Consider the following 27,703-nt stretch of genomic DNA (forward strand, 5'->3'; position numbering starts at 1 on the left):
GTGTCCAGCGAACCATCCAATGGTGAAGAGATGCGCCTTTGCTTCACACATGAACTTTAAAAGCACTTGTAGTTTCTCGTTCTCGTTGTTGATAGTGTTTTTGTTTTTTTGTCAAATGTTGTCAGTAGTTGACATTCCTCGCTGAAGGAACAAATTTTTTTGGTCGAATGCTGAAGGAACATTACTTATGTATGAAGTTGGTAAATTGGACAACGGGGTAGTAAAGTTTAGGTTTATGTATCGTAAGTTCTTTGTACATACTGGTAAGTTTCAGTCAATCATAGTAAATTATGCCTTTGAAAATGAAAGGCGTCGATTGTCAAATAAAGCTAGTATTATCCATACATGCAGTAGTAAATGCTATTAAAAGTTTGGGAAACAGTCATCAAAAATTTCAAACTATGCCATTGAGGCATATTTATTCTGAATTTTTTTTGTGACATCAAAAATTCAAATTATGCCCATTGTGATATCTTTACCATATGTGACATATTTACTTTCTATTGACGTTTCATAAAATGATTTTTTAGCTAAGACAATGTCATTTGTATTTTAGTTAAGCCATGTGGGTGTTATATCAACATGTTCGCCTTTTGAAGTCCACATATGCATATTTGTAGTCATGTGGGTGTTATGTCAATATCGTTTATTTTATGAAGTCCACATATGCAGATTTGTAACGGTGCTCATCGATGAAATCTTGACGGAAGGTAAACGTGTTACACATATACAAGTTTGGGATTTTTTGTGTCACGGAAAAAAATTTAAGGTAAATGTTAACAAGTGGCTATTGCCTTAAAGAGAAACATTAGAAAACTATCCAAACAAACCAAGATCCATCCCCAAAAAATAAAAAAAAACATGGTGGTAAGCTTCTCGTCAGGAAAGCAAGTTTCTGATCTGCATGTAGTTCTTGACTTCTTGGTAGTGAGCTCTTGTTTGATGCCACTCAGGTCCATGATGGGCCCAATTTTTTTTGGGCCCCCGACGAGCCCAATTAGTTCAAAGTGACGCTATCATTGTGTAAACCTTGCCCAAGGAGGAGAGAGAGAAACGTGACGCCTCTTCCTGTTCTTAACTTCTCATGGCGTGATTCTCGACTCGAGAACTTACAGAGCATCGGCGATGGAGGAGAAGGGGAAAGGGAGCGAGAGATGGGGCGGCGCGATCTCGAATCTAACGGAAATGTCTTCGAATCTCGAATCCCTCCAAAAGCTTCTCTTGAAGAAAGCCGTCTTCGTCGACGAAGAGACCTTCGCCAGAGCGTCCCTCACCGCCGAACAAGCCCGTACCATCAAGGTTGACCGTGTCGTTTGGTGCTCTTGCTGTTTTCTGTTAATTAATCGATTGTCAAAAACCGATGAATTGAATCGTGGCTTCGACCTTCTGAGCGATCACTTCCAATCCGAGCTCTTTGTCCAGCGGCAGAGCTCTGGGAGGACTAATCTTATGCGTTTATGTGGGTGAAGGTTACAATTTCGTCGTTCAAAACCCCCAATCCAGCTGCTTATTCATACACACTGTCCTCAATTGGGAACGACCTGAATTATTGTTTATGATGCGTGTTCGATCATTTATGGCTTGGCAGTCTATTTTGCGTATGAATTAAATGCTTGAGTTCTGTGAAGTTTCTGCTCTTAGTCAAAGGAATCTAACAGTGAAATTTTCCTGATTAGCTGATATGATGAAGGCAGTCAGGAAGAGCTTCCATCATTGTACATCTGGGGGCTCCTGTCTTCGAGTAAAATTTACCAGCTCGAGATCTCGAATTACTCCCAGCAATGGTCATTGAGTAGTTCCTGTTCAATTTGGCATGCTTAATGCTTGTGTTACTTGTTCCTTTTATGTCGATCACATCTGGCGTGAGAACATAATGAAGCTCTTCAAGTTGAGAAACTTCGACCACCTCTCCCCTTGAGGCAATAAATTGGCTGATGTAACTTGTCTGATTGCTTACTTTTGTCGGAATTTGTCGAGCGAGATATGATTTTACTTCAATGGCGAAACTGTGATTGCATGATGTTGAAGAGCTTGTGATCTCTGCTTTCTTTTAGGTGTTGCGCTATGTCTGTTGAGTTAGATACCACCGAGACAGTGTCGTATTAAATGTTCCTTCGCTCTCTAATGCTAGATTCTTCAACAAAGGGTAGAGACCTTGGAAAGAGAGCTGGATGCTGCCATTACAGCCGCTGCTCGTGCTCGATCAGAGAAAAGGCAGGCTGAGGCTGCACAAAAAGCTGCAGAATTGCGTACTCAGGAAATCACAAGAGAACTTGAGAACACCACGAGTAAGTTTACTCGGAATCTCATTTCTCCGTCCGTTTTAATGTCGCGTTAGCCTTTAGGCCTGAGATGTCGCCGTTTGCCGAGATTGCAGCACGAGGGATCATCACAAGCTTTCTTATTATTGATATTAGGTGACGTTCTTTTACTAGAATTGGCTGGTTAATACGGAATCATGTGTCTTGGGAACAGCATTACTCGTGAAAAATTACCATAACTCGTATGTAATTTACATGACTGTGTGTTTGATTCAGAGGTATTTGAGCTTCACATGGAGGAGCTGCGGGCGAAGCAAGAAGAGATCGACAAACGCGATAACGATATCAAACTCCTGGAAGCCATAATTCAGACGCTTGGTGGGAAAGAGTCTAGTTCTATCAGGGGATAAAGCTCGGGTTCCAATCTTAAGTTGTAGAACTACTGTATATTGTACAATTGCTGCTCCTTTTATTTTTCAATCTTTTGCCGTAATTTCAATTCCGCGCCGAGAGAGAGAGAGAGAGAGAGAGAGAGAGAGAGCAGATCTAGCAACTCAGAGAGCTTAGAGAAGACTCCTGCGAGAGGGGAAAAAAATTGAAAAAAGAGACGATTTTAATTCGTTTTTTTTTTTTTTTTTTTGGAGCGGAAGAGACTGAGAATGGCTCAATAACAAGAACGAGCAAGAGCAGAAGCGCATAGTGTGGGGGCAAGCACGGTGTAACAAAAATATCAATTCTTTTTGGGCCTTCTTAGTTTTTAAGACATTTATTTTATGTCTAAATTTTATTTTGACTAAAATACCCCTCTTCCGGCTATCACAAAAGTTACATGCTCGCCGGCATCTAAAGATTTGGCCGGCTGGAGAGCTCAGGCCATCATTTGAGATGAATTGACTACTTCATGCCTTTATTTGAGATAATTTGACCACTTTAGTCTATTACTTGAGATATAGTTTACTCTGAGCCCTTTTTTTTTAGAAAATGGCTCTATTTTGATATTTTATTTGAAATTTTTCTTAATAGCAATGAGCACTAGTAAAGAATGATATGGCAAAAGAAGGTTTGTAGATCATAATCAAATACTAAGCCGAAGAAAACTGCATGTTTTACTCTTATATAGACAAAATTTTCTCACACATACTTTCAGAAATTAACCAATTCTATGTAAAAAAATACCTAAAAGCTATAAGTACCCATCAAATCAAAGTTAAAAAAAAAAAAAACTAGGAATGACGCAACATCTTAGGAAAATTTCAAAAAATGGCCTCAAATGTCATCATTTTCTTAAATAAGGGCATGGAGTGAACTTTGTTTCAAATAAGGGCCTAAAGTACCATGATTATGTCAAAGAAGGGCCTGAAATTGTTATATTTGTTTCAAATAAGGGCCTAGCCTTACCTGCCGGCCGGCCGACCAAATTTTCCGGCCTGTCAAGAGTATTTTCGTAAAAATATAAATTTAATCTAATTTTTTATTAAATTAAAAAAAAACAGAAAATTAAAAAAAAACAAAAACACAAGCAGGAGGTAACCTACCGCTTGTATTCTTACTTTTTTTTTTAATTTTTTTTGTTGTCGGTCAAAATTTCTTAAAAAATAGACAAAGGAAAAAATAAAATAAAATAGGAAATAACCAAAATGTCTCCAGCTAAAATGACTCAAGCCCTTTTTTGAGACTAATATAGTTACTTTAGGCCTTTAGTTGAAATAAGATGCACTTTAGGCCCTCCTTTGACACAATCGGGGCACTTTAGGCCCTTTTTTAAAACAAAGTTTACTTTGGACCCTTATTTAAGAAAATAAAAACACTTGAAGCTACGGGTGATCGGTTCCCGGTCCGGTTTCCCCCAAGAACCTAAAATCGGATCGGTGGTCTCGGTTCTCAATTTTTCGAAACCGGGAACCGGACCACCGGTCCGATCCTGTTCTCAGGCGATTCCATTAGACTAGACACATGCCAAAAAAAAATATGCATCATTCCTCACATGGAGCACATGATCTTGGTTACTTTCAAAAGATAAAACAAGAGTGTAATTAAAAAGACTTCTACATAGGAGAATAAAAAAATAAAGAGTGTCAATAGCTTCTCAATTTGATAAAATTTCTTGGATACCCTTAACAAGTAAAGAGAGGGTAACTTTTAAAAAGAAAAATTTCGATCGGTTCAGTCCTAGGATCCTAGAACCGAGAATCAGACTGTTCCCTCTAGAATTGGGAACCGGACCACCGGTCTCGATCCGGATAGTTCGATTTGCTCACTCCTACTTGGGGCCTTTTTTTTTTAATTTTCCCCAGCATCTTTTTGGGTTGGAGACTTGGGAGAGGGGAAGTGCTTAAAGCAAATTATTTTCCGGGGACCGCTTGGATATCAGGACCTAAGTCGGCGACCGCGAGCACCAACAAAGAAGAGAAGCCTCCGTCGAGTCCTCTCTCTCTCTCTCTCTCACGATCGAAGCTACCCTGGGCGCTGAGATTTCAACTTTCAATGGAAGGGAGTTCATCGCGTCCCAGCCGCAAGCGCCCTTTCTTCGAGGACGATCCTGACTCCAGCAAAGCACCCTCGTAACTATTTCCCATCCCTCTTCTTCTTCTTCCTGAGACGCTGTTCCTTCTGATCGTGTTTGGCTGAGCGCGCGCAGGCAAAAGAGGGTGCGGTTCCCCAAGGGGAAGAAGGTGAAGCCGGGAGATGAAGCTGCCATCAGACGCCCTGTGGTGGAAGACGAGGAGGGGCCTAGCGATTTGGACGACCCTCGGCTGGCTGCGAAGGCGCGCGCGACTCGCCGCAGCCAAATCACGGCCGAGCTCTTCAGTGAGGATAGCAGGGGGATTGCCAATGACATTTCTGCTGCTGAAGTGGCTTATGAGGTTAGTCTTCCTTTCACCAATTTTTTAGATTGTTCTATAGCCTTTGGGTTTCTGTCTTGATTACTCGATCTGGTAATGAGTTTTATTAGTGCAAGTATATAGCTTTCGGAAATTTTTGTTCATTTGTAAGTCGAGTTTGGAATGTGGTGAACTAGGGCAGCCCAATGGCTTTTTTTTTCATTTTTTCTTTTTGAGCCTTTTGTCGTCATAACTCGTGGTATATCACCTGTGAGCTTGCTTTTAATAGGTGCCTTGGTCGTTCATGTACATGTGCGGAAGATTATTTTGATGACCTCGACTATGTGAAAGAGATTTTCTCTTTCAGTGTTTGGCTGTGATCTAGTGCCTTAGTCTTTGAGTGTTTCATATGTTGAAGACCACCCATTACAGCTTTCTGTTGATAAGAGATTTGGTGCACTATTACTGCATTTTGATCACAGCAATGCTAAGCCACTTGCCTATGTTATGTACTCAGTTATGAAATTTATGTCACCTGCTTTACGTTTGAATATATTTCTTACTGGGGCTTTGGACTTTGTACTTCTGTCAAAGATGACAGCCAGACCATATTCTGTTCAAGGGGAGAAAAGGTTATTCGTTGATTATTCGATTCTCAGGACAATGATAATTTTGTAGAAGATGGGATTCAGATAGAACCTTTCAACTTGAATAAAGAGAGAGAAGAGGGCTATTTTGATGCTGACGGAAACTTTGTAGAATATGTCAATGAAAATGAAATCAAGGTATAGTATTCTTTTTAGCAGTCCTTTTGCAATTTACTAGGGACTAGAGTTTCTATTGGGTTCTTGTCATCCCTGCAGGATGCATGGCTTGACAGTGTTGAAGCATTCACAAGCGTGACTTCTAGAAGCTCGGTCGTAACACCCGCTGAAGAAGATACTCGTGAACTGTCATCTGATGATATTGGGAAGATGAAGAGACGGATTGCTAACTTGCTCGAGCCAGGAGAAACAGTAAGCTACAACTTAAGCTATAGAACCAGTTATTATTATTATTTTTAGGGGGGCTTAAAATCCATAAAATAAAAAAAAAAACTGGTATTGACAAGATAAAAGATTTCAAAGCATGAGATGGAAATTTAAATAAATGGCATTTAATGCTCCTTTTTCAGGGGGAGGGGGTGAGAGAGAAGAGAAAAAGGAGCCGCGGGGGGGGGGGGGGGAGAGGAGGAGGGGGTGGTGGGGGGTGGGGTTGGTGTTGGGGTGAGGGGTGGTTTAAGAATGCTATTTCTCTTTGTCGTTTGGTCTGGAATGTAATGAATCAGATGATCCCAACTATCTCTGGACATGATGTTTTCACATATTGATTTACTCCAAGGTAGAATAATGTCTTAAAATTGGTGGACATATACTTGACACATGTTAAGCTGTGTTCTTACCATTGCTAATGCATCTATAACTTGCATAATTTGGTGGTACCATTACCCGTTTGGGTTCTTATCCCTGTTTTAATCTTCAATGTGGTTCTGGTGTTATGAATTACTATGTTTTTCTTTGTTTTCCTTATTTAGACAATGCGGTCTTAAATGAAGTGCAAAGTGACTGGTTTTACCTTTACCTTGATGCCTCAAGGCTGTCAATTAAACCATAACTTGTCACTTCAGTTTCCCTGCAGTTGTTTCAGCGAATTCTCTGACCATGCCAAAAGTCATTTAGATCATTTCAAACTGTGGGGTTTGAGTATAAGTTTCCAATGAGGAGAAAGACAGTCAGAATGATTGACTTTGAAAATTTAGAGATGGATTTGTCATTGGCATTGAGGTGTTTGCCCAGTTCAGACATGTTACTTCTATTGCCACACGAAAAGTTGTTTTGCCCAATGTCAAGCATCAAATTGAAGGCCTTCTGGGCCTGCTTTTATAGGTGGCGCTGTTTGCGTACATGCTTGTGTGGATGTGGGATATGTAGAGTTGATTTACTGCCTTTGAGTAGGTACTACAAGCATTGAGACGGTTGAAGGGATCATCAGGTAATCGGAAAGAGAAGATGTCAGCTGAGACAAAACATTTATTTGACCAGCTCACGGAAGATGCAGTGACGCTTATGGAGAATGGTGAATACAGTTAAGTCATCATCTTTGTGTCGAGATTTGTTGAAATGGCATATAGATATACCTTTTGCTTGTTAACTTAGTACCTTCATATTATGTGGCAGATGTGTACCATGAGACACGAGAGGTTTTTGAACGAGAGGCAGGTATTCCATTTACTTTTGTTCTTTGCCTCCTCCGTCATACATTCATACCGTACTTCATTCATAGATTTTGATCATTCTGGACACGCATAACAGTCTTGGATATTGGCCGACTCATTGCTTGAGAGAGCTAATAATATAGGTTTGAAAATGGAATGGGAAAGGTTACACTGCAGCCAGGCAGCAGCACTGGCGAGCATTGATGAGTCTTTGAATTGCCCACATCTCATCTTACATCAGATACACAAGAACAATAGACAATGCTAATTCTCAGATTCTCACTCCCCTTAGCCAACCATCATCGAAGATACTGTCACATGGGCTCCAATTGCTGCCCCTTGCCCACAACCGCCGTGGTTGAAGATGCCGTTGTCACTTCAAGATCTGAGCCACTGCCTCTGTTGCCACAAGAAGAAAGAAAAGAGAGGGGGGGGTTGTTTCCGTTGATGAGGACATAGACAATCAACATTGTGTGTGTGAGAGAGGGAGGTAGGGAGGGAGGAGGAGGAGGAGGGATGGATGGACATCACATGATGCATGATGAATGCTGTTTATTCATTTAATATTCTTCCAATGGGGAGTGATTTTGCTAAATGCAGATGTAATCTCCTTCCTTTTTTGAAAAATCATTTGTGCTAATGATAGGCACAAACTGAAGTATTCATTTTCAGTTCTCTGCTGGTTATGCTGAGACATTTTTAGTTCTTTATTGATCTTTATCTGGCTAAATATCTTTAATTTCACTTTTCATGAGCTGCTTTTTTCACTTCAGGTGAAGTGTATATTTCTCCCTTATTTTCCTTTCTTTTTGGAATTATATGGATCACAAGTCTAATATATGATCTTTTTGCTCTGTGGCTTCCTTTACCTTGTTTTATTGTTGAAGTATGGATTATATTATGTCTAAATGTAAATGCAAGCTTGTGCTTTCCTGTGGAATTACTTTACTTATTCACAGTTTTCTTCCCTTTGCTTCTTTCTCAGAAGGATATGAAAGATTGGCTTGGGCCAGGAATGGGGGCACAGCCATAGCTGCACGCAATGGGAATCTAGATAAAAGTCTTGAAATGAATCTCTTGTCTGAAGGAACAGATACTGAGTTGGCTTCTTGTCACAATAATGCTGCTGCTGGAACTTCTGATTTTGATGCTTCGACCTCACAGTCACAGGTATTAAATGGCGGTGCTGAAGAGTTTGATATGTTTGCGGAAGATGATGAAAAAGCTACAATAAATAAATCATCCGAAGAGATTGATCATATTCCTCATGGAGGCAATGCGGTTCCTCAATCATCATCAAGCGTTGACAATGCATATCCTGAGGGTAAGCTTAATTTGCACGAGCTTGTTGAATTGGTGGAAGTACTGTTTTTATGCTGTGTTTTTACTCATGCAGTGTTTACTGCTAACTCTGCAGCTGGAGAGTCGCAGAGTGATTATGTTTATGACGAGTCTTCTGGGTACTCCCTTCTTCCCTCTATTCATGTCAATGGTCTATTTGTCTACACGTGTAAGAAACCCTCAGACATGCACATGCACTGGTGTCTATAAACCCAGACGGGCTCAGTTTCTACTTAATATCCAGAGTGGTCAAGGACCGTTCAAGCTGAACCTGTTCAACTGGCGTTAATGCCGGTTGTTGCACCCGTTTGACTAGTATTTAGCTTCAAAAAAGTCTATGCAAGAGGCGGCACCACGGGGGATTGAACCCCTGACCTCCAGCAGGCAGCCCTAAGCCAACTGAGCTAGGCGCTTGTATTATTCAACGGCTTCAATAAATGTAATAGCTCAGATGTAAATTGGGCAAATCATCAACGCAGCGGTTCAACTGGTTGACCCCAAACCGGAAGCCACACCGGTTCATTGACCAGCCCAGTTTTAAAAACACTGAACAGACATAATGGAGACATACATGACACAAAAGCGGGCACCACTGCTTGAGGGTGTTGATGGGTTGGTTGAGGATTGAGAAGCAATTGGTGCTCCTTGGAATTTAACTTTACCAATTTTACCCTACCATAATTTTATCAGCTGTTGTCTTATACTAATTGGACCTGGGATTTTACTTTGAACATATCTGACCGCCTGGGGGCTAAAGCAAACTGAAGTTGCAGCTCAGAAATTCAGTGGCCTGTTGGTGTCATTTGTTCTGATCTGTTCTGTTTTCTTTCAGGTACTATTACAGCAGCAGTTTGGGTTATTATTATGACCCATCTACTAGGCTTTATTGCTCTGCAGCTTCTGGACAATGGTAATTCTGTTATCAATATCTCTGAAATTGTCGATCAACCAATGTCCTTGAATTTTCTGATTTTACATGCTTATTGTTCTGTGGATATCCCTGTACATCATCATTTGTGTTGTTTTTGATAAGATAAAGCAAATTAAATAGATTGGAGGGTCTAATTCTGACCAAATCAAGTAAAGCTATGGAAGGGCTGTAATTCACACCCATCCCTGTAATCTGATGTTAACCCCAGTAAAATAATTTGACTTTACATTGCTTCCAAAGCAAAAGGTACTTAGATTCATTAGTTGCCTTGCTCATTAAATTATGTTCTCTTGACTTCTATAACACACACATCACATGCAAGTGCCCTCGTCACGAAAAATGAGAAGGCCCATATAAACCTAGAAGTTCTACACTATAGGGAATAAATTGAAAGGAGATTAAGGTTTCGTTGAATTGCATCTTGTTGTGTGTGTATATATATATCCATTCTGCATACACCGCGCACATGAGATGAGCGTAATGCTCTGCTCCAATTTTTATTTTTTACATGTTTCCTGGTCTATTATGGAATCATCGAAGTGCAGCTGAAACAGAATGTAGTCATGAAACTAAGTGCCTTTTTGTGATTTATTTTTTCATTTGGTGTCAGAACAATCTCAATAAATTTTGAATGAGATTAGTGTAGTACTAGTACAACCACAGTTGGTTCATATGGTATACATGAAATGAGATGATTCACTCGTGCACTTTTATACAGGTACGCATTTAACGAGGAAACTGGAACATATGAAGAAGTCCAGGCGGATGTATCCAATACAAGTTAATATAAAGACAGACTTGTGGTTCTCGGTGGGACCTTATCCGATTAAACGGGGCAAAGAGTGTGGGACTCACTGACGAAGAAGAATATCGATAGATGGTTTTATGTCAGTAATGCTAGGTATACTGAGCTTGCTGTACAAATCATCATATCAAGAGATGCATTATGCTGTTCTGCATTAATTTGGTTGCTTTTGATGTGACTTGGCACATCTTATACTGCACCCTAATACTGACCAAAACTGCTGGCATGCTTGAGCTTGCTTAGTCTGATGCAAGTCGTCTAGTTGCCCATTCTTCGCATTTAATTTAAATGAATTGATGAGCCATCTGGCTCAAAAACTGGTAATTGCATTAGAAAGACAGATCGTGACAGGGACAATAGCTCTACGTGATTTGAGGATGATATAAACTGGTAAAAATTTTCATGAGTTGGTGTAAATAGGGGTCGCCCCAAAATGGAACATGCTTTCTCTGTGCTGCATATACTACATGGTCACTGACGCGTCTTGTCCTCTTGTTCTTGTACCCCTGAGTTTTGGACTTGTCCTGAGGCTAATTCATGGAGCGACTCGATGGAAGGTAACCTTCGAGCCAATAGCTCCATATAAACTTGCTCCATGGTCGGCCTGAGAAGAGGATTAGCATTTAGACATGCGAAGCCCAGCTTTATGATGGTCGCTACTTCCTCGGCCATCTCCGGAGTGGGTACTGGCAGACGCTCATCCAACAAATTGTTGAAAGGCAGAGTCTGTACATGCGACGGCAGCAACGACGATGCTGCAGATGCTGATGTGGAGGATGAGCCCAATGGTGAGGAAGATGAAAGAGAGCACGTCATCTCGCAAGGGTGACGACCCATTATTATTTCTAGTGTTGTTACTCCGAAGCTGAAAACGTCGCACTTGTCCGTGACTTTCATTGTGTAGGCAAGTTCTATAGACAAGGGCAATATAAGAAGGCAAAGTAACCGAGTACAATCAGAATAGGTAATATGGTGATTATAAGTGGAAAATGGATAATTATTTAGATGCACGCATGGTAAGAGAAAAGAAGGACAAGGAATTCTGCAATCTAATCGGACTAGTTTAAGCCAATTTTCTATGAGCTTTCGAGGATCTTGACTAAGTGTTACATCCATTGGTCCAACAGAACCTTAGTAACTGTCTGCTTGCGGCTGCATGCGATAATGATAATCATAGGTTGACTTGTTACTGTTGAAGAATCTCTCATCTTCGATCAAACTAGTCCAAGCACAGAGCTTCGTTCATATGCGAGGCCTAACCTTTTCCACCCATGCAAACTCATGAGATGGAACTGACAATTTCCTTAGGTTTCAACTGATATTTATCATCCCAAAGGAAAGACAGAGAGAGATTACCTGGAGCGATATACCCGTATGTTCCGGCGAGCCCTGTCCAATTGGAGGAATCCAGCTTTAGAAGTCTGGCCGTTCCGAAATCAGAAACACGAGCTTCATATTTCCTGTCCAACAATATATTGTTGCTTGATATGTCTCTGTGAATAACAGGAGGCCTACAATCATGATGCAAGTAGTAGAGTGCCTTGGCAACCCCTTTCACCACATTAATTCTTTTTGCCCAATCCAAATCTTTTGCTTGCTCCATGTCCTTCAGGATCTTGGCCAGACTCCCCCTCTCCAAATACTCGTAAACCAAGATCGACCGTTCGGTGTGTGAACAGAAACCATACAGCTTAACGATATTCCGATGTCTGATCTTCGTTAACGCCCTTACCTCATTCTCGAAGATATTTGGACTTTGCAGATTAAAACAGTGGGAAGTATGAAGCTCCTTCACCGCCACGACTTGACCTGTCGACAGTTCTGCTCTATAAACACTCCCACTTCCTCCTACACCAATGCAGTACTTATGGTCAAAGCCGTCAGTTGCTTCCTTGATGTCCTCATATACTAATCTCCCGTCATAGCTCCAAACTGCGAATAGATTACCACGATGCGAATCCTCAGATCCTTCACTCATTTTTGTCTTCCCCCTCTTCATGGTATAGAGAATGATAACGATGATACTAAGAATTATCGACACTCCGACAAGAGGCATCATAATTACCAATATACTAATTCTTCTCTCTTTTTGACTTTCTATTGAAGAAGGACAGAGCTTTAAGCCAGAATGGTTACCGCATAATCCGGCATTACCTTGAAATGCTTCTGCCGGAGCCACTAGGAAGGCTTGGTTGTTAGGAAGAGGGCCTTCCAAGTCATTATGGGACACATCAACCAGCCTCAGACTGTTCAAATTGTCAAGAGTTGATGGGATTGGACCAGTGAGCTCATTGTTGGAAAGATCTAATATCTCCAGCTTTATCAAATTTCCAAGTTGCCGTGGAATTTCCCCCGAGATTGTGTTTCTACTTAGATCCAATGCAACTTGTAGTGACACCAAATCACCGTATTCGTGGGGAATGCTTCCATTGAGTTGATTGCTGCTCAAGTTCAGGTAAATCATTTTCAAGCAGTAAGCCAGCTGGACAGGAATTGGACCATTTAGATAGTTTTGGGCTAGATCAAGATAGGCTAGATCAGGCAACATTCCAATTCCTGGAGGAATTTCCCCAGAAAGATTGTTACAGCTCAAAGTCAGGTTAAAGAGCGATTTCAAATTTCCTAGCTCATTTGGGATTTTCCCTACAAGTTTGTTGTTTGAAAGATCAAGCATGTGAAGAAGCAACGATCCACCCATCTCAGGCGGAATGACTCCTACTATGAGATTATCAGAAATTTTCAGGCTGGTTAGGAGTTGGCATTTTCCCCAGTTTGGTGAAACCTCACCATGGAAATTATTATAGCTCAGATCAATATAGTCTAGAACAGGGTATATGCCGAAGTCTTCGGATATGTTTCCCATGAGATGATTCCTATCTAGACGCAGTCTTGTTAAGCTGGTGCAGTTTTTCAGCCCTTTGGGAACAGTGCCGGTGAAATGGTTGTTACTAGCACAAAAGTCTTCCAGAACACCACCGTGGCATATATGCTCAGGTAAGGAACCAGATATGCTGTTATTCGACAGAAAGAATAGTGTCAAGTGGGTGAGGTTATTAATCTCTCGAGGCAATCGACCGGACAACTGGTTTCCGTAGAGGGACAAGACCTTCAGGCCTGTTAGATTGCCCATAGAAGCAGGAATAGAACCGGTAAGATTGTTCAAGTTCAACCGAAGCTCAGAAAGGAAGTTTAGCTTGCCCAGTTCCGGGGGAATCGGACCAGTTAGATGATTGCTCCCAAGATAAAGCAACGAAAGACTGTTCAAGTTTCCGAGAGTGGAAGGAACGGGACCGAAAAGGAGGTTGTTCGAGAAGCTCAACACGTTGAGCGTTGTCAAGTTTCCAACCTCTGGAGGAATGCTTCCACTGAGTTGATTGTAACCCAGATTTATGAAGGTTAGATTATGAAGAGCAAAAATACCAGGAGGGATGTTTCCAGAGAGTTCGTTATCATGAAGATCGAGAGACAATAGGTTTGGCAAGGACGCGAAGTTGAATTCATGCAGTGTACCTCTCAGGCCAATGCTTGTGAGGTTTATGCCCGTGACACTTCCGGCAATATTGCACCTGATCCCTTCCCAACCGCATGTATTGGTACTGGTGTTTGTGCTCGTGATGTTGCTCGAAGAAAGCATCCAAGAAGAGAGGAGATACTGAGTTTGGTCACTCAGGCTTTTTTTCCAGTTTAGAAGGGCTTCCAATTCTTGTGTTTGTTCTTGAGTAGAAAAGGCTGAGGCTGCTATGTGCATATTGAAAAGTGAGAAGACAAAGTTCAGGAAAAGATAGCAGCAGAAGGAGCGCTTGAGCAACATTGTTTTTTTGCTTCACAATAACAAGAAGTTGTGCCTCTTTATGAACCAAGTTGATGGATATTTATATTGTTAAACAGAGGGAGGAGATGGGAAAGTTAGCTCATTCTTCTTGGAACTGTTGTGGTTCCACAGTTGGTGCTTGTTTTCTACTTATGACGTATAAATTGGAGATTTACATGTAATTATGCTGCAGGAATTTAAGAAGCTTCCTATCAGTCAAGTCCCTATCATGAATCGCCAGTCGCTTGGGGGAAACTTTGTGGGTCAAGAGCTCTGTCTTACTTTGATCTTTCTTTGGCTACCATCAGAAAGAATACTTTTCAATAACGCGCTTTGACTGGTATTAGGTTCGGACTCAAGTTCACTCAAAAGTGTTATTGTTAGGAGCATACGGCAGAAACCTGAAAACCTTTGGATCGAAGAGGAAGCTCAAGTCCGAGCCTGTTAACATATCCAATTGGATCCACCTTCACCCAAAAACTTAAGCCAATGAGTTATGGGCTAATTAGGTTATATCAGCTATTTTACTTCACACCAATTTTTCGACGTGAGATTTTTCTAATACAACTCACGCTTGCATTCTATCAAAAAGAAACACATCGACTTTCTCCTCCCAAAAGTGTAAGCTCGCATATATTCTCACGCGGGTGGAAACTGATTCGTTCAACTTCGCCATGGTCACGAAGCTCTTTTTCTTACCAAGACTGCAATGGAACCTCACAATAGATTGGTCCATGGCCTCAACTGAGTCCATGTCAAGGCGAGTGAGTCGCACCGGTTATTGCGCTAAAAGGCATGCACAGTCCCATTCACTAAGTCCACACCTCAGACTTCATTGAAAACGAAATTCTGATGCTGCTAAGAATACTTTTTGCTCAAAGAAATGGAGTGGCATGGCCTCATTGGGACCTTTAGATGAGGACTTTGTTCCTTGCATTGACTTCTTCCACTCTGTGCAGTATGCATCCCAAGTTGCAGTCAGCAATTTTGGCTCAGAAGATCACTCGGGATTCGGCTTGTGGGGTCGATCACAGGCTCTTTGTCAATGGACCTTTCAAAGATTTTCACCTCATCCTTCAGTCTATTGTTATGGCACAAGTTTGCCGTGAAGAGACGGCAATGCAATTAGTCAAGTTCTAGCCTCGCCAGTCAGTCGTCGCCGCATCATTAAACAATTGAACGGCTTTCCTTGTAAATGATGATGATGAACATATGGATTGACCGACCCATAGATCGTAAAAATTTACTTAGGCTTATGGAATTTGCAAATTCCCCTTAAAAGTCTGGTCAGTCGTGCATGACCCTATCAAAGCCCCTGTTGGATTTCTTGGAAGTGGGAAGCTTTGATTTACTTTTGCAAACAAGAATCTAGTATAGGAACTAAGTTGAATATTTACTAAAAGTTCAGGGCTACGATAAATAAATTAAAAGTTCAGAGACGATATTACTTATTGGGCTAATGATCATATTAAATAATTTAAAATTTTAAAGACGATATCACGTGGAAAGCAGCTCCTACAGCGGTTTTCTCAATCTTGGTGCAACCCGTCCATCAAGGCCTAAAGAGCTCATACAACCTGGATCGGCTAGGACCGGCCCGGCCCAGTATCTGTGGCCAGACCCGCTCGTCGGTTTGTGATGACGACCCATGATCTCGGGGGCCCATATAATGACACTCCAGCGAACAGCCCGAAGCCCAAAGCGGGCCGGGCCCGCTTTCTATCGAAGCTAACTTGTAATTTGGGCCGGGCCGGACAGGTGCCCGATCCCCGTTTGACCGAGCAATTGAACCTGGCATGATACCACCCAAGGTCCCAAACGCGCCCTTCAGCTCACATCGTTTTGTTTCGCTCCGCTCCGTTGCGCTCCGTTCTTGCACACACGTAACAGAACACCATCACCATCTTCACGCACATACGCCTTCATTATTTACCAAATTTAACGGAAACAGAAGAGACTCTTCTCTTTTCCCTTATGCTCAATCGCGGGGATTCTTCCTGTATCTCCATCTTTGCCATTGATCCAATGCTTCACTCTCGATCTCGATTCCTCCTCTCTTTCTTCTCTTCCTCGTAGATTCGAATGCGTTAGGGACGCCGTAGCTATTGAAAACCGATCAGTGTAGAGAGAGCGAGAGACAGGGAGCTATGGCGGAGGACGGCGAATCGGAGAGAGGAGACGCGGTGGTCGGTATGGGGTCGATGGACTCGACGGAGTCCCGCTGGGTGTTCCAGGACGATGACGATTCGGAGATCGAGGGCGAAGAGGAGGAGGAGGATGAGGACGAGGACGAGGACGAGAACGAGGAGGACGAGACGCGGCCGCGGACGACCTTGGATTCGGAAGACGAGGAGAATGCGGAGCACAGGCTCATTCGCACCGGTCCTCGCATTGATTCCTTCGATGTTGAAGCTCTCGAGGTCCCCGGCGCTCCGAGAATTGACTACGAGGTGAGTTTTATGGTCGTTCTGGCGCGCTTTCATTCCCGATTTAGGTTTCGCATTTCATTTGGCTTCCATAATGGAGGTAATTTCTCAGTTGAATGTTGCTAGAAAAATGCGTTGTCTATTCTCGATCGAATGCGCAGTATGACGAGTCATGTCAAGGACCTTGGGGTTTGCGCAGACCTTTTTCTTCCACGAGATAAGATGACTGTGTGATTGAGATTGATGGCTTTGAAGACTCTGTCGCTCTTTGCTGATGATATTCTGGTCTGGTATAGTTAATTCTTCGTTACAGTTAGTGAAGTTCTCTGATGAACATCTGGCTCGTGGAGCCTGCAATCATCCGTGGAGAGAGTGAATTTCATTATCAATCTGATTGGAGCCACTAACGAGGTATAGGGATGGCTATCGTGTCCTAGCCCCGAGCGGCAAGGGAATACGCTTTGAAGCCAATTATTCACTTTTGGATCTGGTCGCCATTAACAATCGTTTGGGCCTTTTTTTGGATGCTGTGAGGGGTTGATTCTTTTTGTTTTATTCCCAGCAACTTTGGTGATCCGCTTGTTTCTTGTATCTTTATCCTTTTATTAACGACAGACTTATCTTACATCTTGATAAGTGGAGAATGGTAAATATGCTGTCTATGCCTTGTGCAAGAACATTATTTGGCAGTTAAGTAAATGGAGGTCTGTAGATAATTGGTTGGTTTTGTAACGATATCTAAATACTTAAGCCCCAAATGTTAGTCTGACCAAATTAGGTGGAGTCATAGAGAAAACTTTATAAAGAGGATGATTTCTCGAGTATGCTACTGGTATTAGATTCATGTTCTAGGACATTCTTGAAGCAAGGTTTGAGCTGTTCTAACTGTAAGTAAGCTCCTGTGAGATTTTCCAGTTCCCTATACAAGTATGACTAATTTCAGTGGTAAATGAAATAAGTGATTAGATTCATCTCTTGGTTCCTTTATTGCTTTAGTCAGGCGTTCACTTCTATTTTGAAGATTGCTTTAGCTGTTGGTCGTCAAGGATAATTGTTTGAAGTGTCCTTGAATTCATTACAATAGAATGTCTTGTTTTAAGCCAGAGTTCCTGGAAATTTAACCTGATTGTTGCATAATGTCGCAGGGAATTAGTGTGGGGAGAAGAATTGTTATCGCGTGTCAGATTCTTGGGGTTGTTTTTGGTGACGTGGGAACGAGCCCATTATATACCTTCAGCGTGATGTTCACCAAGGCACCTATAAATGGAAATGAGGATGTCCTTGGAGCACTATCTTTGGTCCTATACACCTTAATTATCATCCCTCTAGTCAAGTATGTGCTCATTGTTCTTTGGGCCAATGATGATGGTGAAGGTATTATGTGTTCAGAGCCCTCTCTCTAAACACACAGGGCATCACTTTATAGTGGTGGGTTCAATGTTACACATGGGAAGTGAAGTTCTAATTGCTCTAACTTCCTGCTGGTGGCACCTTCGCCTTATACTCATTGATTTGTAGACACGCCAAAGTCAGTCTTCTCCCAAACCAGCTTCCATCCGATGCCCGAATATCATCCTTTAGACTAAAAGTGCCATCCCCGGAACTTGAGAGATCCTTAAGGATTAAGGAGAGGCTAGAGAATTCACTCACGTTGAAAAAGATGCTTCTGATTCTAGTGCTTGCTGGTACTTCTATGGTTATTGCTGATGGGGTTGTTACACCGGCATTGTCGGGTTCTCATTTGATCCTCAAACATTCTATTGGGATGTCTTTAAGGCAATGTATTGACTTTTTTTATGTTCAATATACATGTGGGTCATTTGCTTGGAATGGTAGGTCTACATCATCATAGTAGGCCATTTCCTCATAGTTTTCTTGTGTTTTCCTAATGCGGTAGTCTCGCTTGTCGGTGGATTAAAAGTTGGGGTGACTGCAATTGGGGAAGGTAATATAATACTTAATGACTATTATTTCTTACTTATCTGGTCCTCTTAAAACAATTTTCCTTTTGGTGACAAGAAGACATGTTCTCTTTTTCTTTGTTTTGTTTTTATGTTAGTTTGTTTGAGAGAAGCATTTTAAGAACCCTCTTAGTAGTTGTTCGTTAACCATACAAAAATATAACTTCCTACCTCGGACGGTGTATCGGTAGAATGTAGGTTTTACGGGTTAGGCCTCCTCATTTCTCCCGATATATATAAATACAAAAATATAACTCCCTACGTCGGATGGTGTCTTGGTAGAATGTACGTTTGTTTGAGAGAAGCATTTTAAGAACCCTCTAAGTAGTTGTTCGTTAAATGTACAAAATTATAACTCTCTACCTCGGACCGTGTGCTGGTAGAATGTAGCTTAGGGGTAATCCCTATATATGTAAACGACAATTGTAAGGGAAGTTTAGCATAATAACGAATTAGATAATTTGTTTTTAACGGTAGAATGTGGGTTAGTTTGTTTGAGAGAAGCATTTTAAGGGAAGTTTAGCATAGTAAGGAACAAGATAGTTTGTTTTTTTCTTTTTAAGCATTACAGTCTTTTTCTGAGATTAGATCGGGATACGTATAGCAGCTCAATTAATAACTCATGCAACTCGGCCTCATTAATTATTTGGTTGCATTTGTCTTGAAATCAAGTTGCTGAAACCCATAATAAAACAGGAAAATTGTATAGAATTGCAATGACGACTTAATTGTGGGTACCCAAAGTCACCAACTAAATTTCTAGGTAATGCAAATTCTTATGACCCTTTTCGTACTCTATAGGTAAAAATGCTGCTGAGATGGCGAGTATGATGGGGTTTCCTTTGTAGGATATGCTTCTCATTAAAAGTTAAGAGTGATCATATTGATGAGCTAAACTATTTCCCTTTTGTTTTTGCAGAAGAGGTGGTTATGATTTCAGTTGCCTTTCTAGTTGTATTGTTTAGTGTACAGAAGTTTGGAACAAGTAAAGTGGGACTTGCAGTTGGCCCTGCTTTATTTATATGGTTTTGTTCTCTTGCTGGTGTCGGGATTTACAATATCATAAAATATGATACCAGTGTGTTTATGGCATTCAATCCAATCCACATATATTATTTCTTCAAGAGGAACACAACTAAGGCCTGGTTTGCGCTTGGCGGCTGTCTTCTCTGTGCCACAGGTAGAAAAGAAATCCTGAGTGCAAAACAAGTGTCTTCTTTGGTTATTAGTTGTTAAAATTCTCTTGCTTTTAATATACTCCTGCATCTCACCCATGATGGTTTAAATTGCACTCCGTGTAATTTAAAAGCTATTTCCCCTTGTAATGGCAAATTGGAATGATGTTATTTCCCTTTTATTGTATTTGTGTATGTTATCCAAACTATAGGTGAAATTTATTTAGCTTTCCAATTTTTTTATTTGTATTTGGCTCGTTAGCAGTTGAAAACTGTTGTGTTGTAGTACAAAGTAGTCTCTTGTCTTGTCCTGCTGGAATCCTTATCTAGTAAACGGTTTTGTAAATGGGTTGGCATCCCCTCGGTGCCCCTCTATGAAGTACTTTTACAGATGAAACGCGCGCGCGCGCACTTGGACTAGTGATCAACCAATAATTCATGTTCTATCATAATGTTCTCAGTCGGCAGAATTTCCCATTGGAGTCCCATCTTGAGTAGTTTCTCCACTTGGCCTCATAATAAAACTTGAAGTTTGGGAAAAGCTACTCTCTGCTCTCTCCATGGCTTCTTTTGGTGATTGATTATGAAGATTCGTTATACATATAGCTTTTGGCATTTTCTGGTCGTTGTAACGCTGAATATGGTTTATTCTTCAGGTTCTGAGGCAATGTTTGCAGATCTTTGCTACTTTTCAGTGCGTTCAGTTCAGGTAAAAAAGCAAGAACATATAAGTTTTTCGTTTGTGTTGTTCGTTTCCTGTCTATTTATGGCTGCTTCAGTTCTTTCATTATGCTTTCTTCTTCTTTTTTACTGCAATTTTATTTTATTTTTTGAGAAGTAGAAGCTGGTTTATATGGTTCATTTATCCTTCTTTGCAGCTTACATTTGTTTTTCTTGTACTGCCCTGCCTTATGCTGGGTTATATGGGTCAAGCTGCCTACCTTATGGACCACCATTCTGATTATGAGCAAGTGTTTTTCTCTTCAATCCCAAGTAAGCATTATGTAATAAGAATTTACAATATTATATGCATGAATAAGTTCATTTTCCTTGATAGCTGACTGACTGAGGGATAATACCCTCCTCCAACTATTCCCTGCTCTGTGGAAACAATTGCTTCTATTGGGGAGCTGAGTAGGAACTTACACATTCTTATTCGTAGATTTCTAGTTTTATTCTGTGACGAATATTTATGTGAGTAATTTAACTTCTTGCAGGTGGAGTAGCATTCTGGCCAATCTTACTAATAGCTAATATCGCCGCACTAATTGCCAGCCGAACCATGACAACGGCCACGTTTTCGTGTATTAAACAATCAACAGCACTGGGGTGTTTTCCTCGCCTTAAAATCATTCACACCTCTCGGAAATTCATGGGCCAGATATATATACCTGCCATTAATTGGTTTTTGATGGTAGTCTGTGTGATCTTGGTGTGCACTATATCAAGCATTACTGAAATTGGAAATGCGTATGGTAATACTCACATCTCCTTGTCACCACTCTTCATTTCCATCTCGAGTCTGTAGTGTATGTGGAGTAGTAGGGAATCTCGTTAAGTCATTTAAATTGTGTTGGTCTTCATAGACTTCATCATAGTTGTGTTTGGCAAAGGGGATCTTGTGGCTATGACTAATTATAATTATAGTGAATGTTACACAAGTATCATGGCACATTACTACGATATTAACATTCTTCTTCCCAATGATACACCTTGAGCACATGCCTGAACAACCACCTCTCAGGATTTCAAATTTACTTTACTTTTGTGTAGTTCTCTCTTCCCCTGTTATTCATTCTCTAAAGCGTACTGACTGTAAATAATTCTACTCATCAGTGCATTGCATTCTGGTCATACTGCATGGTTACTTGTAATCCGTGCAAATAAATGTAATAAAAATGTGAGATGTCAGATTTTCCGTTGCGTGTCATTGTTTCTCTTAGTTCATGACTATTTATGATGGCTTCTATAGCACTTCATCCTTGTAGGGTGCTACTCGTAAGTTTCATGTTCAATTGTGTGATAATCTTGGGTTGCTGTCGCAGCACCTTTTGTGCTGTTGTAAACTTTTTATATAATATGATTTACTTGCAAGGTTTTTCTATATACAGTTGATGTGGATCCCCCATGCTTAAAGGTAAAGATGATTGCTGCACTGTTTCTTCATGAAATTATGAATTCAGACAGAAAAATCGGTCTGTAACAGAGACACCGTTGTGTTTGAGGAAAACTTTTTGCATTTTAGTGCCACATTGAGTAACATGTTTTTTCAGTGAGTACAAATTTACAATCAGTAGTGACTCTATGTGTAATTATGCGTTCTTCTTCACTAAGCTTCTTTCTTCATAGAGACTGCATGCTCTTTGTATCTTTCCTGATGTTGATTCTTTTTAACAGGAATTGTTGAGCTCGGAGTGATGATGATGACAACAGTGTTAGTAACAATTGTAATGCTTCTTATATGGCAGATAAACATCATCATTGTGCTGAGTTTTGTCGTCATTTTCCTCGGGATGGAATTAACTTTCTTCTCATCAGTTCTTTGGAGTGTGGGAGATGGCAGTTGGATAATATTGGTCTTTGCAGTAGTTATGTTCCTTGTTATGTATATATGGAACTATGGGAGCAAGCTGAAATATGAAACAGAAGTCAAGCAAAAGATGTCTATGGATTTGCTGCGGGAATTAGGTAGCAATCTTGGGACTGTCAGGGCTCCCGGAATTGGCTTGCTCTACAACGAGTTGGTGAAGGGCATACCAGCTATTTTTGGCCATTTTCTGACCACTCTCCCAGCAATTCATTCAATGATAATATTTGTTTGTATTAAGTATGTCCCGGTTCCTGTGGTGCCTCAGAGTGAGAGATTTCTTTTCCGCAGAGTCTGCCCAAAAAGCTACCACATTTTTCGGTGCATTGCCAGGTATGGCCAACAAAAGTTCCAATTTATGCACAATTTCCTGAGTGTTAGACCTTTGGAGTTAACACTCTTTGTTTGAATAAAGATACTCGGCCGTTTTCATGCTGGAATGAATTGGTTCTATTGCTGTCCCTTAATGTTTGACATCATATTAGGCATAGTTGTCATGTGGAACTGTTGTTCTCTGTGCTTGATGCCGTCGGTGAACGCTTGAACCTTACATTCACCTGACTATTTTTCAAGGTATGGCTACAAAGATGTGCGCAAGGAAAATCACCAGGCCTTTGAGCAGCTGCTGATCGAAAGCCTAGAGAAGTTCATCCGTCGGGAAGCCCAGGAGCGGTCACTAGAGAGTGATGGTGATGAGGATACAGATTCTGAGGATGACAATTCTGGGTCAAAGGTTCTAATAGCTCCCAACGGAAGTGTCTATTCGCTGGGAGTCCCACTTCTCGCTGATTACACACAAGATGGCAACACCATCTCCGAAGCGAGCACTTCGGATGGCGTAAGGCCAGTGGTTGATGCAGCCCCATCGTCCGATCCAGAGCAGAGTCTTGAGAGAGAGTTGTCCTTCATCCGCAAGGCAAAAGAATCTGGGGTAGTCTATCTACTTGGTCACGGCGACATTAGGGCAAGGAAAGATTCTTGGTTCATAAAGAAGCTAGTCATTAATTACTTTTATGGTTTCTTGAGAAAGAACTGCAGGAGGGGAATCGCGAACCTGAGCGTGCCGCACTCACATCTAATGCAAGTCGGTATGACTTACATGGTGTGAAGGCATGTTTGTGTCAAATTATTCGGTGGAGATTTAGAGAGAGGGTTTTGTCATGAGATGCTCTGCCCTCGAAGAAATTTCGCAGCTTCAAAACCATGCGGATTCTTTTCGGCACATGTCGGATCCAACGTACCAGGAGTTTGTTCGAACTACTGGCCAAGGGAGCGCGCCCTGTGAGGTTTTTTTCCCTTTGTGCCTACGTGCATCCTTTTTGACTGCTGCGGGAGGTGAGAACAGCTTTTGTAACTCAGTTATTAAATGCCAAAGGAAAAATTGAAGTTTGTTCTCAAGACCCAAGGAAGAGAATTTGCGTTCCCAGTTTTACACGGCTACCGCGTAACTCACTAAATTAGACAGCGCGACAATGAGATTCTGAACTTTTAATTTTCTCATGTTTGTTTCGAGGATGACGCTCCTTTGCGGATTTCAGTTTTGAGAATTTCATCCTCGCAATAATTTGTATTCTGTGGCTTAGATTCCAGCTTCTGTTGAATTTTTAAGGGAAAAAAAAAAAAAAAGAGATTGGTTTGGGGATTCGGATTGGGGCTCACGCCGAGAAAGAATGACGGTAGTTCTGGTTACAATGCCACATACCTGTGCAAGACATTACTGTTGTCCTGGGCAATCAAATGTATGGATTAAGTACCGTAGGCTATTCAAACGTCCTCAATACATTAAGCTATATACAACATTAAAACTTCCTGCGGAGGATACCATAACGCCTAATCGAAATTTCACAGTCGATTATGGCTAGTAGCAGCAAGCACAAACAAAACGGCATGCTCCTTCCAGATGGGAATAAATGATTTTAGTGATAACCAAGCGGAGCTGGAGAATCCTTCAATTTCTTCCCTTGGAAATGAATGTCCTGCACGACAACACTGCACAGTCACTACTCGCGATTCATTCGGGTGACAACACAAAGCGAAGCGGGAAGGGGGGAGGCTCGACGTTTTTTGATATCTTCATGAGGCCACAAAAACAGGTAAAAACTTGCTCGATCAAAGTAACAAAGAAGCGACGCAGCACAAATCAAAGGAGAGAATGTTGTGTTTGGAAACAAGAATTATCTAAGAGACTTAAAATGTGCGCGCATTTGTCTCCTTCATAAATAGAACGTTGAAAAACATTAGGATAACAAATTTAGAACATGAAAAGGGATAGACGAACATACATCCTGAAAACTAAGTGCTACACTATTCTACATAGGGTTAAAGGAAAATGGAAACTCTTTCTAAATTGATCAAAAACTTGTTCCACTAATATGAAGAACCAGAGTCTTTGAAATTGAGTAGGACACGGATAAAGAAAGAAGAAGCGCCACAACTGACTGGAGATTCAATAAATGATGCATATTTCCAGAGTGAAAAATCAACCATAGTAACAGACTTTGGAATTGTTCTTCATGGCATTACTAAGATCTTCTGTTAATACTTGAGCTTAGATGTTATCAATTCTCATGGAAATTAACCCTGAGAATATTTTTCAAGTAGATTTTCGAACATAATGTGAAATCCATAAAAGAATTGGCAATACACGGCATACAAATTCGAAAGTAAGAGAACACTCACAGAAGCAAAGTGGTTGACGTCACGGTGGTGAGCTTCATCAGCACGGATAACTGTTATCACATCCTTCAGATTTGCATCCTTAGGTAACCTCCAGTAGTCAATGGCAATAGCTGGAGCAGGAACATTTTCAATCGCACCACTGTCAAGATCCTTCAAGTACTCTGTATATGAGTGAATGGCCTCCTCTTCCAGGTAGCCAACAACTCTATGTGCTAATTTAGGGGAGAGCAAATAGACAACGAAGTAAGCATTGAAGAATACTCCTTGCACGGCAAGAACCAGCAGCCTCTCGTACCACTTTGGTTTCACAAGCTCCACCATGGTCATCAGGTGCATCCTTTCATTCTCTGCTTCTTCCAGCAGGGCTTTAATCCAACCACCGCTCTGTTCGAACTTGCGGAGAGACCTCAGGTGCAGCAGCATTCCTCCCACCATTCCTGGAACAGCTGCTACGGTCTCAAGCATCATCGCGCGACACCCATAGCGTCTCTGGATTGCAGATTTATCAATTACAAAAAAAAAAAAAAAAAGAGTTGTCGAGGTAAAGAGAGATGATTGAACAAAATGAACTTTTTCACGACTTTCTACAATTTAGTGGTTGCCACCCTGAGTTAGAGGCCAAAAAGCTCATTCAAAGGGAACAACGAGCGAGTTACAAACTGTATGCAACAGCCTATGATACCACAAAGAAATTATAGAAGGATAAAGGCCACCTAGAGCAACAGATCGAGCCCAATGGAAACAGAAGTTGAAAACAGAGGAGAGAAGGAACCATGTATCCATTATTCCTGCAATCTGTTTGATTTTTGAAGTTTTGACTAGGAACGGAAAGGTCTAAGAAATTGGCGCCTCAAGAAGCCATCAAGACAACCCAACTATTAGAACAGAAGGAATTATCACAAGAGGTGCAAAATAGAGAGAGAATATATTCAACGGAACTCTGTAAGGCACATATTCATCTGCCGACAGTCACCTCTGCCATTCACAATTTGATCAGTTTAAGTCTTGACATAAGACGGGTATCTACATCTTATAATTTAATCAGCAAAATCTTTCTAATGTAAGTACATGAGAGAAATCACCTGAAAGAAAATATCAGTAGGAACTCTCAGAAGCTTCACTGTATGATATGCAAATTTATCCCCAAATGTCTTCGGCACGTGGTGCTTTTTCAAGTCGATTGATAGGTCTGCCCTGTAAGTTTCCCACGGCTGCATCAGAAGACAACACATAATAACTATCGGATGAACCAAGTAGTTTACACATCAAGACTTAATGGGGAAATTAGATCTAAGCGCTGCGATGAGAGGATTGGTTCGATTATACATGTATTTGCTGCTAGTTTTTTGCAAAGTTTGATCAATACGCACGCATTTTGCAAATATTCTGTCCCAATACAATTCAGAATCAGTACATCAGCAGCAGAGATGACAGTATGATGCAAATTCCTTCCCCACAAATGTGACTGGGATCCCAAAAAAGTATGTCGAACGCAGTTCTTTGACGAATATCGTCGCTCAAAAACTAGTACAAGTTGCAAAGTCGAGATGCAGATGACTAGATTTTCACAGATCCGATGCTTAACCCCGAGAAATCATGCACTGACACGCCGAGAACATATAGAACCTTCAAAGAACACGTCAGTGAACTGAGAGGCATGAAGTTATCGTACCATGAAGCAATTCCAAGGCCACTCAGTACCGTCTGCTTTAGTGATCTTAGGCCTCGAAATCCCCCAGTAGCTCGAAGGAACCACTGGACCTCCACCGTTCTTCTTCTCCCCTTCAGCAATGGCACTCTCCTTCTTCTCCTTATCAATCGGAGCAGGCTCCGTCGCAGCAGAACTCAGCATCCTCCTCGCGTGGATCACTCCGCAGGAGACGCTCTTTCGCTGTCCGAATTCCGCCGCGAGCGGCCTGAGAACGTGGCGGCCACCGCTACAGTCGCCGCCATTGATGAAGCTTCGCGCCAATGACCTCAAGACGCCCTGATTCATCCTGAATCGCCGAGTTGGATCGCTCCACGGTACTTCGATGCTTGTCTTGTGGGGTGAAAAACTGACCGAGAACCGAAAATCTGATAATTTCAAAACGAAGCAGAAATAAATGTTGCAGACAAGACGCGAAGGCGGAAAGCTTGTTTTGCTTCAGCGTGATTCCGGCTAGCCGTTGATTGATCGTTGCGTGGGCGAAAAGTAGGAGTTTGGACGGCTGAGATGAGAGAATTTCGTGCGCGCCGAAGTAGGGGAACGAACAATCGAGACGTTAATCGAAGTGGAGAGTGGAATTAGAAGAGTCAATCGCTGCTGCATCTAATCAAAACGCCCGTGTTGCTGGAGCGCGTGTGGCGGTGGCAGTGGCAGTGGCGGCTAGGGATCTGTAAGCTGCGGCGCGGCCCAGGATAAAATCGTGGTGCCGCATGGATAGACAGCTCTGCGCGAGTCAATGGTCTTGACCGTTGACCCTGCTATGTGATCCGAAAGATTGGATGCGCGTACTCGTCGGGCGATGCATATCGCAACACCCGCGACACGATGGATGACCTTGAAGATTTGTTGATGATAGGAGCGAAACTGATCGATGGCAAGTGTTCCTATTACAGCCACTATGGCCACTCAAGCTTTAGCTGGCGTGTATGGCCGCCCGAGCTC

The 27,703-nt window shown here is 41.6% G+C and overlaps 5 protein-coding genes across 6 annotated transcripts; 3 read left to right on the top strand and 2 right to left on the bottom strand.

Annotated features, from left to right (window-relative positions):
* Window positions 1–687: 687 nt before the first annotated feature.
* LOC115747220 (ubiquinol oxidase, mitochondrial) lies at window positions 688–27,198 on the bottom strand. Of its 2 annotated transcripts, XM_048272981.1 has the most exons (6): window positions 26,726–27,198; window positions 26,136–26,264; window positions 25,054–25,542; window positions 24,181–24,350; window positions 12,219–12,223; window positions 688–699 (listed from the first exon to the last, which is right to left on the bottom strand). In XM_048272981.1, exons 1-4 carry the CDS (start codon window positions 27,047–27,049, stop codon window positions 24,291–24,293), a joined length of 1,002 nt encoding a protein of 333 aa, XP_048128938.1. In that variant the 5' UTR covers window positions 27,050–27,198; the 3' UTR covers window positions 688–699; window positions 12,219–12,223; window positions 24,181–24,290. The 2 variants fall into 2 exon arrangements, with proteins under 2 accessions (XP_048128938.1, XP_030539143.1); XM_030683283.2 differs by lacking the exons at window positions 688–699; window positions 12,219–12,223 and adding an exon at window positions 17,761–17,773.
* Window positions 1,030–2,757, top strand: LOC115747411. The gene is made up of 3 exons (XM_030683565.2): window positions 1,030–1,299; window positions 2,132–2,288; window positions 2,538–2,757. Exons 1-3 carry the CDS (start codon window positions 1,126–1,128, stop codon window positions 2,669–2,671), a joined length of 465 nt encoding a protein of 154 aa, XP_030539425.1. The 5' UTR covers window positions 1,030–1,125; the 3' UTR covers window positions 2,672–2,757.
* Window positions 4,637–10,675, top strand: LOC115747217 (SUPPRESSOR OF ABI3-5). The gene is made up of 10 exons (XM_030683279.2): window positions 4,637–4,822; window positions 4,900–5,125; window positions 5,743–5,868; window positions 5,947–6,099; window positions 7,078–7,207; window positions 7,300–7,341; window positions 8,323–8,661; window positions 8,755–8,797; window positions 9,511–9,588; window positions 10,328–10,675. The coding sequence occupies exons 1-10, from the start codon at window positions 4,746–4,748 to the stop codon at window positions 10,392–10,394; spliced, it is 1,281 nt and encodes a 426-aa protein (XP_030539139.1). The 5' UTR covers window positions 4,637–4,745; the 3' UTR covers window positions 10,395–10,675.
* On the bottom strand, window positions 10,886–13,112 carry LOC115747214 (MDIS1-interacting receptor like kinase 2-like). The gene is made up of 2 exons (XM_030683271.2): window positions 11,771–13,112; window positions 10,886–11,325 (listed from the first exon to the last, which is right to left on the bottom strand). The coding sequence occupies exons 1-2, from the start codon at window positions 13,110–13,112 to the stop codon at window positions 10,886–10,888; spliced, it is 1,782 nt and encodes a 593-aa protein (XP_030539131.2).
* Window positions 16,064–23,873, top strand: LOC115747215 (potassium transporter 7). Its single transcript, XM_048272980.1, has 10 exons — window positions 16,064–16,675; window positions 17,797–18,025; window positions 18,136–18,381; window positions 18,543–18,596; window positions 19,532–19,792; window positions 20,444–20,496; window positions 20,666–20,782; window positions 21,010–21,262; window positions 22,185–22,707; window positions 22,948–23,873. The coding sequence occupies exons 1-10, from the start codon at window positions 16,373–16,375 to the stop codon at window positions 23,480–23,482; spliced, it is 2,574 nt and encodes an 857-aa protein (XP_048128937.1). The 5' UTR covers window positions 16,064–16,372; the 3' UTR covers window positions 23,483–23,873.
* Window positions 27,199–27,703: the final 505 nt, after the last annotated feature.

This window comes from Rhodamnia argentea, chromosome 11 (genome assembly GCF_020921035.1).
Source record: "Rhodamnia argentea isolate NSW1041297 chromosome 11, ASM2092103v1, whole genome shotgun sequence".
NCBI classification, from domain to species: Eukaryota; Viridiplantae; Streptophyta; class Magnoliopsida; order Myrtales; family Myrtaceae; genus Rhodamnia; species Rhodamnia argentea.